Raw genomic sequence first — 12,827 nt, forward strand, 5'->3', positions numbered from 1 at the left:
GCATTTACATTAATGTCAGGATTTTGTTTCCCCACTCCCAGAGCTGATATTGACAATAGCTGTTTTCCCACGTGCTCTAAATCCCACAGCAGAGAGAGGGGGATAGCTGACAGGGAATCCACCATTTTTTGGAGGTTGCTCCTTTAACACCAACCTTCCTTTGAGTGACGTCCTTATTCTGCTTAGGTTGCAATGCTGCTCAGAAACAAAGACTTTGCACAAACCCCAGCAGGTGCTTCAAGCATCGCTGTTGTTTATATGCGCCCTGGACCAAGATGCTACTTGATCAATATTCCAATAAAGAATGTCTCAGCATCAAATTACTTGTACTTTGTTCTTTATAAATAGTGCTGTAGCTTAACAGAGAGCAGTATCTCTGCCTTAAATCTCGGCCCAGAATAAGAAAAACAATTGTAAACCTCAGTTGGTAATAGAAAATCCCTCTATTCTGGAGGAAGTGCCCATCGCTCAGTCCACGGAAGGAGTTTGCTCATCTTACATTCACATGGGGGAGGAACTTCAGTTCAGATTTAGCATTTTCTTCAGAAATCGGTGGATTTAACAGCACGTTCAATTACTGCTGTAGTATTAAGAAATCTTCACCGATCCCCAACACAACCCCTATGGTAATGTACTTAAAAAAACATTTCACCGACGTGGATTAAAGTGTCAGCAGTACCTTAGAAGTCCATTTACATTCTGCAAAACCCAGTGCTTAATTTGAGCCTGTGGTTTCCGGTGCTGGGCACTGGCACTTGATTGACAACACCGGCGCTTGTGACAGTTTGCCACAAGGTGACGCTGTCTAGCTAACTTAGAGATGACCACAACAGTTAATTTATAACTCAATATACATTAAAAAATTACTATTATCTGCCGCCCAAGCCATTCTTCTAGTTTAGGAGCCTGACATAGTGAGAATCGTCACATTTGGTAGTTGTGTGATGGTTAATAGTTGTGTTTTTACTATCATTGGCAGCATGGCAGGGACAATGTGTGGTGCAAGCTACAGTGGCCTCAAGAGGAGAGCCCTGGTACTTATTTTATTTTTTTACAAATTAAGCACTGGCAAAACCTGGTTTCTCTGAACTGGGGCTGACAGGGGGATCTCTACGTAGAGCAGAGCAAGCAACAGGGACGAAGGACACGTGACTTGGAACTTGAAGGCCATCAAAGGCTCCCAGCTGCTCCATTTTGAATCTGACCGATGTCCTCAGAGAGTCAGTGTACAGCGAGGAGGGGGTGGCGTGTGGTCAGCTACTGACGACAAAGGCATGAGTGCAAAAAGAACTGCTCAGCATCTACTTTAGGAATAAACTGACACATGCCCCAGGCCTGCAACGGTGGGAGAAACAGTCGAGTAAGTGACAGGCAAGAAGTCTCACCTCTGCTTTGAGTTCTTCCCCTGGTGTTCGAAGATGCTGCGAAGAGAAATAAAACAGACTGAGCATTAGGAGAAGGAGCAGACCTCGAAAAACCAACAGCACAACGCATGCATCTGAAAAGACCAGCTTGAGGGATCTTTAAACAAAATGGCCAAAGTGAGCTTGGCTCCCACGTTTCATTCGTTTTTAACCTTTTCCGCGTGTACCTCACGCTGCTTATGTATTCATCATTCATCTTCCCAACCGTTATCGCATTTATTTGTGAGTCTTCAAAAAAGGAAGATGGGACATTTTCAACATTTAAATACCATGCGACAACTGTATAGATCCCTCCTTCATGCCAGTTCTTTTGTGAAAGCTGATCACACGTAATTGCACTTTTTCAGACAAATATAGTCTTCTTTGGCATATTTACATCCACTTCTCTCCATACATTTGCCACGGGCCTTACAACACCAGAACTGCTTGACTATAGAGATTGTATACGCAGCCTCACAGGGATGGATCATGCCTTAAAGGTTACCTAGTTGAGGTTTATCTATAGTTGGTGCAAAAAGCTGAAGTTAACAAAACTCTGGGATACCCAAGAACAAATTCGCAAGGTAGACAGGTGAGCTAATAAAATCAGCATACTTAATCAATCAATCAATCAACATTTATAGAGCGCGCTACTCACCCGTGAGGGTCTCAAGGCGCTGAAGGGGGGGGGGGGGTCTGCTACTGTTTGAACGGCCAGGTTCGCAAAATGCGATGCAGCGCAAGCAACAACATTTGTTTTATTTATTTATTTGTTTACTTACCTCCGTTCATCCATATTCCGGTGTTTATTACCCCCCACCCTGCCCCGCCTCGCCGCCCCACAGAACTCCCTCCACGGGCCGCTTGTTACCTAGAGATATGGCATAAACAAAACGTCTTCAGCCAATTTGCTTGAATCTAGGGGCTACACAGTACCAGCTGCTTTGGCACACTGAGAACAGACACATCAGAACCCATTGTTTTCTGAGTAAGTCGCTTTCTTCTTAATGTCTGGTTTAAGCGACAGAAAGTTGTAAGATAAACATTTGGATGAAGTATGTGTAGTTGTACCAGTAGAAGCAATCAATTATACGGGTAATTGTTAATGACATTTTAAAGCATATATTCTAAATATTTTTTGTATTTTAATGTGTTAGGGATGTATTTTGACATGTGAGAGATTCTTGCTAATTTCCGTGTTTTATCATGTTTTAATCTATTGTTTTTAGGATTTTTTTTTTCAAATGAAAATTGTTCTTGATGTATATTGCATACTTTGATGGTATGACCTACCGAATAAAGTATTTTGAATGAATGAATGGCACTGATTTTTAGTTTTCATAAATGTTCTATAGCAATGGTTCTTACCCTTATGACTTGTGTGGACCTCACCTATTGATTGCTGGAACCCAGGGACCTCCACTGAATCATTACAGGAAGCCGCGGTCCTTGGCGTAAACTTTTTTTATGATTTAAAACTCAAAACAATTCACACAAAACGGAAACAAGCATTCATCAAACAAATACAAAAATGAGGAAATATTGTATTTAATTCTTGAACAAGTGTTTAATAAGGAATCTAAATTTTAATTTAATTATCCATGCTATATTTTGCCTGATGCTTTTGCACTGCTCCCACAAATCAATCGGAGGAGATTAACAGACTTTTTAGCCTCTTATTCCAAATTCCTTCACATTTACAGAACGTTTTAAAGTTTTCAATTTTGCTTCTTTATGAGCAGTCGCGGCCCCCTGAGTAGGCTTCGAGGACTCACAGGGGTCCCAGGACCACAGGTTAAGAACCACTGTTCGATGGCAAAAGTGGGTTAATGAACATTTTGCAGCACTAAAGCAGGATAGAGCCTCTCTTACGACTTTCGGAGCCCATTGCATGGAAGTGCCTTCAGTGGACCAGAAAGTTATGTCTTCTTCACAGTGTGAGCTATAAGGTCCCGCTGTCTCAACATCACATGCAATCTCACCAATAACGTCCTAAGCCATTCACAATCAGCTCTTACTCACATATATCATCCGTGAGTCATCGCAGATTGATTCAGAGGACCCACTGCGCTCTTCAAGTCATACATGTATATTTTAAACATGCAGAAGGATATATGCTGTTCATCAGAGTGCTGGTCAAGCTCTTTGCAGGTTTACATCCATGAAGGATATTTGAATCTACGAAGACCTCCTGCAATAACATTAGGAACTTCCACCCGCCATTGTGGAGCAGAATGCAGCTATCCACCTATCTGATGTTTATTGTGTATAGACTTCTGAATTTATAGAAAACAGAACCATTCCCGATAAAACGTCATGGAAAGTCGAAGGGCCCTTAATAGTGAGAAGGCATCAGGATAGATGATATCTTAGGCACAGACAGAGGCAAAGGTCAGGGATACAACAGCGGCCACGATGGCATAGACGTGGACTGCCTTGTTAGCAAATTGAAAGACTTCCCTTAGTGCCATAGAAAGTCCTGAAGTTCTTGGTAGTAAGTCACGTGTTGCCTTAGAGCAGAGGCGCAACTAGAGCCAAATTTCGGGGGGGGGGGGGGCTAAGAAAACATTTCAAAAGGCAGAATGGAGCTGCAGGGGCTCTTAGAAGGGGTGAAACAACAGAGAGGCCTCAATAACATGCAAATGGTCTTTTAAAGACCTGTGAAGTGCTCGGGTGCGGCTGTGATGTGCCCGGGAAGCTGTCTTATCCGGGCCGCCGCACACGAGGGGGGGCTGAAGCCCTGTGAGTCCAAGGAGGCCCCCGGGGGAAGTAAGACCAGCGGTCTAGTCTTCCCCCGGGGAGTTCGCGCGAGGGAAGGACAGGGGAGGAAGGGGTGGGATAAGGGGTGGGGTCGCAGGTAGGGATTAAAAGGGGCAGGAAGAGGAAGTCCTTCCTCTTCCATTCCCCAGCGCCTCAGGGTGGGATAGTTAGTGGATCGTTGGCCACCCGCCCACCCGGCAATTACATGACTAGTTGAGGAGGTCATGTTTTCAGCGTGCCAGTTTAGGACGGGTTGTGTGTGTGTGGGGCGGATTGGGGAGGGGGGAGGAGTCCATGACGGGCATACTCACCCTTCCGGGGAGGGGGATACTGGGGGAAACGTGGGGGTGCGTCAGAGCAGTGGACGACGAATGGAGATGATGGTGGAGTTTTGGAAGAGAAGGGAGGAAGCGAATGGAAGTGAGAAGGTTGCGGTGTGAAGTGGGGATGGAGTAGTTGGAGTCTTGGAGAGTATGGGTAGTGAGGATTGTTGTGGTTGGGGATTGTTGGGGATTTGTGTTGTGTTTCTGGTTATGGTTGTCCAACCCTGTCCTAATAAAATGGCCTTTTACGCTATAATACCTTGCGTGGACTGATTATTGCGCGATGGGTGTTGCGCGCCTGCCTGAGAGGCACATGGGTTCTGACATGAAACATCAACATGTTCTTTTTTTAACACTGTACCTCTTCAGTGGAGCTTTTTAGCTGATCTAGTCCGCAGCCCTCGTTTAATGAACTCCTAATTAAAAGACAACATAACTGGGACCAGGATATACTTCTACTGAGATTCAGAGGACATAATGAAATCAAAAGTGTATGTGTTCATGAATATTTAAAGAGAATAATATTTAGATCCCGGGTGGACATACCATATTCTTTTCTGCTGTACTCAGGGGAGGAGTTTCCACTTGAACTTCCTGTAATGAAAGGGAAACAGAATTTGTTGAATAAATTAGCTTCCGAGATCTTTCATCTGGCGGTTAATGCCCCACCTAGAGAAAAAAAGCCACTGGTAATTTTTCTCTCTGCTTTGTAAACACTCAACTGCCCATGAACTGGCAGCTGGATGCTGGGGTGAGTTTGAAGCCATCCTAGAATCGGTCACATCTCACGTCATGATGCCAAATTTCATCACTGGCCCGTACCTTCATATCCTGCCTGGCGGTGAGATCTTCTCTCAAAGGTTGGACTGTGCAGGCTCGGAGATGGCGCCCTTCTCCCACCTGTCCCGGCCATTGAGGTACTCGCTTGGCCTCTTGTTGTGGTCGCTGAAATACAGATCATAAACAGAGATGTGCTATGAACGTGGTATGGAGATCCTTGAATAATCACATTGATGAACCACAGTGTTATTATGGAAAAATAGTGGCAAAATGGAGCAAGCACCCGACCCACTTCACGCAATGACTGGGCACTCACTCTTTGGAAAGTGTTTGAACGCCAGGGGCCATATTACATATAGAGCGCAATTCCCTGTTTGCGCCATTGTGCACCTTCAAACAGGTGCGCCGTGCGCAAACAGGGAATGTGTGCCCTATTAAATTGAATGCGCTGCTCTCATGAACTCACGCTGTCCTGGGGGCAGCTCAGTCAAGTGAAATATGTAGCGGGGGCTTCAAAGCCGCTCCATGAACGCAGTGCAGGTGGCACCCACCTGCACTTTAAAGTGGGGAGAGAGATCCTCTTGCAAGTGGGTGCAGAGAGTGACTGCACCCGCCTGCAAAGGATTGTATGGGGGTCCTTAGGCTCCCCTTGACCCGCTCCAGAGGGCTGCCATCAGGGAGCGCAGTGACATCGACTTTACCTCTGCGCCCACATCCATTGTACAGAATGAGCGCAGATGGAAAGAGATTCCCTCGTTTGCATGGGGCCACGCCCCCATGCAAATGAGGGAGTGATCTCTTGAGATTGCGCAACATGTGCGCCTGCGCTCTCTTTCTTACAGAAGGGACCACACAAGGGTCTACGGCCCCTTCTGCAATATCAAAGTGCCCCGCCACGACCCTGGGGCACTTCTGTAATATGGGCCGAGATGACCTGACTGACCACTGCGTGCTCATGTCTTCAAAATCATGGCTCGTCTTCATTCAGCACTTTAATGTGTTCTCATGACTGCTAGAAGGCAATCACTTTCAACACCCAAGAGCATGGAGAGGACGTCAACACACATGGGAAGGAGCATGGGAAGGAGCATTGGAAGGCCTTGCAGATGGCGCCCATCACACGTAAAAGAGCGCTACAGGGAAGGGTCATCTCCCGCCACCACGCAGGGGACAGCAGCTTGCACCCTGCTCCATGCACAGGTGGGCCCCAGAAACTGATGCTCTATCATTACATGCACTTGCACTCTGGGACATATGTACTATGGATGACCAGCTCTTCCGTATCTCTGGAGTTACCCTCCTCTTCACTGGGTGTGGGGCTGCAAGCCTCAAGGTCAGTGCAATCTGTGCCAGGAACACCTTAGAAATGGACGCGGTCATTACAAATATGATAGAAATACATTCTTGACAAATGTATCCTTGGAGGCACGATCTCCCCTGCACGTGTGAGCTTCCACGCTCGAGGCACGCGCTTTGATGGCTGTTAGAAGAGGAGGGCTCTGTTTATTTCCGAATTAAATGTAGAAGCCTCCATCAATGCATGGCCAATGCTGCCACCTTCAGGGCAGAGGGGCCAAAAGCCGAGATCTCCATTCTACGAGCCCTTCCGGTGCGGGAGGGCGGCACCTCCCACATGTCTGGGGCAGGCTGCACCCTTGAGCGGATGAGCACTGACTGACTGACTGACTGGGGGCAGTGACCGACTTCACACTGAGCAACCGGCGGCGGTCGAAGCCGCTTCTAGCGCAGGCATGTCAACCCAATGAAACAGGCTCCTCAAAGGGTGTTTTGAACCCTACAGGTTTCGTTTTTATCTTGAGCAAGATTTAAAAATGTTTAAATTGCGAAAAGCGGACAACAATACGAGGAAGGACCTCTGGCGTGGGGGTTGGAAGGGGCGTAGGCTGCAAGACAAGCGATGAATGTCGAGTTGTTCCTACAAAGCGCCCCTCTGTTCTCAGCCTCCACCCACCCCATGAAGAGGATGCTGGCTTCTCTGCTGGTTTCCAGTCAATGCATGCATCCCTCGGGGGCAGGCGTCCTCTGTCCCTGATCCCGGCGTATGTAGGCCATAGATTGAAGCTGTAATGTCGCGATAGGACGTGGGCTAGCCCACACCTATCGCTGTAAGCAGGGGAGTGTTTGATAACCGAGACCCCCGTCACAGGGGACAGGTCGAATGGTCTCGCCCCTGCGGGGACCACGTGATGTATCGAATAAAGTGCCCAGGGCTCTGGGCGGGGATTCACTGCAGGATCACCCTAGCACTATACCGAGTGTCCCGTGTGTATTTTGTATGTGCATGTAGGCCCCCCCCTTCAAGGCCCACAATATTACACTGGCGACGACGGTGGTGACTCTCACCTGCCGTGCACCCTCTGTCCGTGCGCTGCCTCCATCGCAGTGCCGGCCTCTGCCCGGGACCTCGCCTGCTGCTCTGGGTGTTTCCCCGCTCCGCCCTGCTGCCGGAGCGTCGTGTGGCGGCCCCGCTACGCCCTCGTCACCTGCCTGGCCTTCTCTGCTGCCGCCTGGACCGGGACTGTGCTTCGCTGTCCCGTGAGGACCCGGGAGTCGCGGTGAGTGTGCGCGTGCCCCCTGCTGCCCCCTGGTGGCCGCCTGCGGTACCGCACCCGCCCTCTCTGCCTGCCTCGCCTGCCTAGGACCTGGCACCTGCACCACGTGCAGCGTCTGCGCACCTCGCGCACCGGCCCTCGCGCCTCAGCACGCCTGTTACAGGTCCATCCTCGCCTGGGGACGGCCAGCACCAGCCCGCTGCGGCCTTTTCGTGCCCTCACGCACGCTCGTCGTGGAGAGCCCCTGTGCCCGTTGTGGGTGCCCCTACCTTGCCACGGTGCACCGCGGTGGCCCCAGTCGCCACCACGCCAGCCTCCTGCAAGGACTCGCCATCCTGCGAAGTAGTTGCTGCACTCCAGGGCCGCGATGACCACTGTCCCTCCCGTGGAACCTTTTGAAGTGTCTGGCCCGCCGCCGTCTCAGTCGGTGAGGTGGAAAGAGTGGATTGAGCGCCTGGAAACCTTCTTCGAAGCCGCGGAGATCAAAGAACGGCGCCAACGGGCCATGCTGCTTCATTTGGGCGGTAAAGGTATCCACAAGATCGCAAAGACGGTCCACGAAGCTGGGCCCCAGAAGACCTACGCTACGCTGCGGGATGCCATCACGGCGCACTTTGAGCCTTATGCGAACCCGGATTACGAACGCTTCCTCCTTCGGCAAGCAAAGCAACTCCCAGAAGAATCTGTTGATGTGTTCTACGCCAGGCTGCGAGAGTTAGCCAGCACGTGCACCCTCCCCGACGAAGAGGATGAAGTGCGCGCGCAGTTTATCCAAGGGTGCGCTTCGTCCAAGCTGCGTGAGCGGGTGCTAGAAGAACACAACATGCCGATGCGTGATATCTTGACCTTGGGGCGCTCGAAGGAGCTTTCGAAGGCGAGAGCCGCTCACATGGAACTGAAAGGCCCGCCGACGGTCAAGGAAGAGCCAGTGTGCGCCGTCCAGTCCAACGCCCGCAGCCAACGGCCAAAGCTCAGGAAAACACCAGCTCAGGAGTCCGGGCAGAGTCCGAAACCTCGCCTCTGTGGGTGGTGCGGTGGCTCACTCCCACATGACGGAGCGTGTCCAGCGCAAGGAAAGACGTGCAGTGCCTGCGGCAAAGTCAACCATTTCTCCAAGGTGTGCCGCTCGAAGCCAGCCCGGCGAGGGCACGGTCCAGCAAAACCAGTACGCACTCTAGAAGCAGGACCCGTCGAGGAGTTGTCGAGCAGCGACATGGATGACGATGAAGCCGCAACGGTACACGTAGTGCACATGTTGCATGCCCTGTCGGACGATCCACAATCCGCACCCATGTGCACAGTAAAAGTCAAAGGGCACCCAGTGGCAGCGCTAATCGACACCGGAGCCACGATCAATCTCATGGCGCTCAGCGCGTACAGACAGCTGCCCGATCAGCCGGCCCTCCACCGCACCAATGTCCAGGTGTACGCTTTTGGGACCCGCACCCCTCTCAGGATATGCGGAGTATTTCAACCAGAGCTGTCCCATGGCGAAGCCTGCCTCACAGCCAAAGTGTATGTGTCCAGGGAAGGGTCCGGATTCCTGCTTGGCTGCCGTACAGCAGTTGACCTGCGCCTCATTCAGTTCGCGTGCGCCCTCCAATCACCAGGCCTCGACCAGCTGGTAGCTGATTTCGCACCCCTTTTCAATGGCATCGGATGCCTTCAGGGCCCAGCAGTGCGACTGCACATTGACAGGACCATAGCCCCAGTGGCCCTCAGGCACAGAAGGATTGCGTTTCACCTTCGGCCGAAGGTGGAGGCGGAGCTCCGCATGTTGGAGGCGGCAGGGATCATCGAGCGGGTGACAGGGCCCACGCCGTGGGTATCCCCCATCGTGGTCGCTAAGAAGCCAAAACAGCCGGACGCCGTTCGCATATGCATTGATATGCGCATCCCGAACTTGGCGATCAAACGAGAGCGCCACCTGACGCCCACAGTGGACGACATCATAGGCGAACTAGCCGGCTCCAGGTGGTTCTCCAAGATGGACCTTCGCTCCGGATACCACCAAATCCCGCTCCACCCTGAGTCGCGCCCGATAACAACGTTCTCTACACATGCTGGCCTGTGGCGGTATAAGCGCCTCAACTTTGGGATCTCCAGTGCGGCGGAGGTGTTCCAGAACATCATCAAGACGGTACTCCAAGGACTGGAAGGGGTGCTCAATGTGAGTGACGACATTCTGGTCCACGCCCCCTCTCTCGAAGAGCACATCACCCGCCTCCACGCGGTGTTCGCCCGCCTGCAAGACCGCGGGCTAACGCTACACCGTGAAAAGTGCGAGTTCCTGCGGAGGGACATCAGTTTCTTTGGATACCGATTCTCCGACAAGGGGATGGGGCCGGATCCCGCCAAGGTCAAGGACATCCAGGAAGCACCTGCCCCAACGTCAGTGACCGGTGTGCGGAGTTTTCTGGGGATGGTCACCTACTGTGGCCGATTCATCCAAAACCTAGCAGACCTGACGGGACCGCTAAGAGACCTCACCAAGTCGACGGCGATGTGGACCTGGGGCCCGGTGCAGGAGCAGTCTTTCCAGCAAACCAAAGCCGCTCTGTCAGCAGACACCACGTTGGTGTACTTCGACCCACGCCAGGAGTCCCAGTTGGTCGTCGATGCCAGCCCCACGGGCCTAGGAGCAGTGTTGTCACAACGGCAGAGCTGCGGCGAGTGGGCGCCAGTAGCGTATGCCAGCAGGACCCTGACGCCCACCGAACAGAGATACTCACAAATAGAGCGGGAAGCGATCGCTATTCTGTGGGGGTGCCGCCATTTCCATATCTACCTGTATGGGCACCCATTCACGGTCATCACGGACCACAAGCCGCTGGTACCACTCTTCCAAGGCTCCTCGTCTCAGCCCCCTCCACGGATCGAAAAATGGATTTTGCAGTTGCAAGAGTTTCAACTGACCGTGGAGTACCGACCGGGCTCGAAGAACCCCGCGGACTTCCTCTCACGGCATGCCAGACCAGTCACGCCACCGGAGGCGGCAGAAGCCGCAGCAACGGAAGACTATGTCAGAATGGTGGTCGAGCGTTCCCGCCCACTCCCAATGTCGCTACAGGAGGTGGTCGCAGCCACACGAGAGGATGACTGTTTACAGCTAGCGATACAGGCTGTCCGGTCAGGAGACTGGCAGCCTCTTCAGTGCCCTTCACCCCTGCGGACGACGACTGCCCAGACCACACTGAAAGCACTCTACCTGGTGCGACATGAACTGTCGGTGTCGGAAGAAGGCTGTCTCCTGCGAGGCCCGCGCCTAGTCCTGCCGGCCGCCCTCACCCAACAGGCCGCGATCCTCGCCCACGGAGCCCACCAAGGGATCGTCAAATCCAAAAGTCGCCTTCGAAGCAAAGTGTGGTTCCCTGGTCTAGACAACCTGATAGAAACTCTAGTACAACGGTGCCCTGCGTGCCTAGCCACCAGTCTTCCGAGCAGACCGGCGCCGGTGATTACGGAAGAAGGGCCTCGGCGGCCATGGGAGAGAGCAAGTGCGGATTTTGGCAGCCTCCCAGATGGACGCTACATGCTAGTAGTAGTCGACGACTACTCCAGGTATCCAGAGGTGGAGTTTGTCCAGTCTACATCAGCGGTGGAAGTCATCCCAAAGCTTGAGAAGATGATAGCCACCCACGGGCTATTCGGAGAGCTACGGACAGACAATGGGCCCCCATTCACCAGCTCAGAATTCGCAGCCTATCTCGTGTCCCAGGGGACCAAGCACCGCAAGATTACCCCGCGCTGGCCGCAAGCCAACGGCGAAGTAGAACGCATAATGCGGACCCTCAAGAAGACTATTCAAATTGCAGTGTCAGAGTCACGCAGCGTAGAGCAGTCGATCTATCAATTTCTGCGAGAGTACCGGCTCACCCCTCACTGCACCACAGGGGTATCACCAAGCCGCCTGTGTTTCGGCCGGACTGTGACAGACACCATTCCCCACCACGCCCTGTGGGAACGGGAGGAAAACCCAGCGAACTCGTCAGATCTGCGGCGAACCCGGACCAATGCTGCAGCATCTCAGAGGAGAGGTGCCCGAGAACCAACCATCGCAGTGGGCGACCAAGTCCTGGTTCAGGACCGACACCCCTCCAGCAAGTTCCAGACACCTTTTGAAAAGGACTCATGGACTGTCACAGCGGTCAAAGGTACCATGGTCACTGCCCGGAAGGGTTCGGAGATCGTCACCAGGAATGTGTCGCTGTTCAAGAAGATTCTCCCCACGGAACAGGCCACGCCTTCCAGCACGCCAGTCCAGAGAGCTACACCCGACAGCCTGCCAGCAGACCCCGGAACCAGCGCCACAGGCCAAGAGTCACCAGGCCCCGGCCTCCTGTCACCCTGCCTGCAGGAGCCGCCGCCACCGACCCAAGAGCCAAGGGGCAGCCAGAGCAGGTACCATCTCCGCCCGTGCCCCCAGCCATCCCAGAAGTACAGAGACTACATCACCAGTGGCTAGTCGGCGACTGGAGGTCGAGTCGCAGCCCGGACGGGTGGCCAGGAGCCGCAGAACAAGTAAGACTGTTTCAGTTTATTGAACATGGGGTTTGGAGCTAGTGATCCGGGCCATGAGAGACTGCCGAGAGGGCTGGTCACAGAGGACTAGAAGTGACTGTTGGGAAAAGTTATTCAGTTATGCGTTTTGTTGTTATTGGGTTGGGGAGGAATGTAATGTCGCGATAGGACGTGGGCTAGCCCACACCTATCGCTGTAAGCAGGGGAGTGTTTGATAACCGAGACCCCCGTCACAGGGGACAGGTCGAATGGTCTCGCCCCTGCGGGGACCACGTGATGTATCGAATAAAGTGCCCAGGGCTCTGGGCGGGGATTCACTGCAGGATCACCCTAGCACTATACCGAGTGTCCCGTGTGTATTTTGTATGTGCATGTAGGCCCCCCCCTTCAAGGCCCACAATATTACAGAAGCCATGCATGACACGCCCTGGGCCAGAGCTCGTTCTCAAACACCAGGGATTCATTAT

General features: G+C 52.5%; 1 protein-coding gene across 7 annotated transcripts in view; it reads right to left on the reverse strand.

The window, feature by feature from the left end:
• COL17A1 (collagen type XVII alpha 1 chain) overlaps nt 1-12,827 on the reverse strand; it is a 197,079-nt gene that overhangs the window by 147,249 nt on the left and 37,003 nt on the right. For all 7 annotated transcript variants that reach the window (XM_085606993.1, XM_085606976.1, XM_085606957.1 and 4 more), the window contains exons 5-7: nt 5,309-5,431; nt 5,033-5,080; nt 1,386-1,421 (exon numbers count right to left, since the gene is read on the reverse strand). In XM_085606993.1, coding sequence (XP_085463119.1) covers nt 1,386-1,421; nt 5,033-5,080; nt 5,309-5,431 — 207 coding nt within the window. The remainder of the gene's footprint in view (nt 1-1,385; nt 1,422-5,032; nt 5,081-5,308; nt 5,432-12,827) is intronic.

Source organism: Triturus cristatus, chromosome 1_2, assembly GCF_964204655.1.
Source record: "Triturus cristatus chromosome 1_2, aTriCri1.1, whole genome shotgun sequence".
Classification (NCBI taxonomy): domain Eukaryota; kingdom Metazoa; phylum Chordata; class Amphibia; order Caudata; family Salamandridae; genus Triturus; species Triturus cristatus.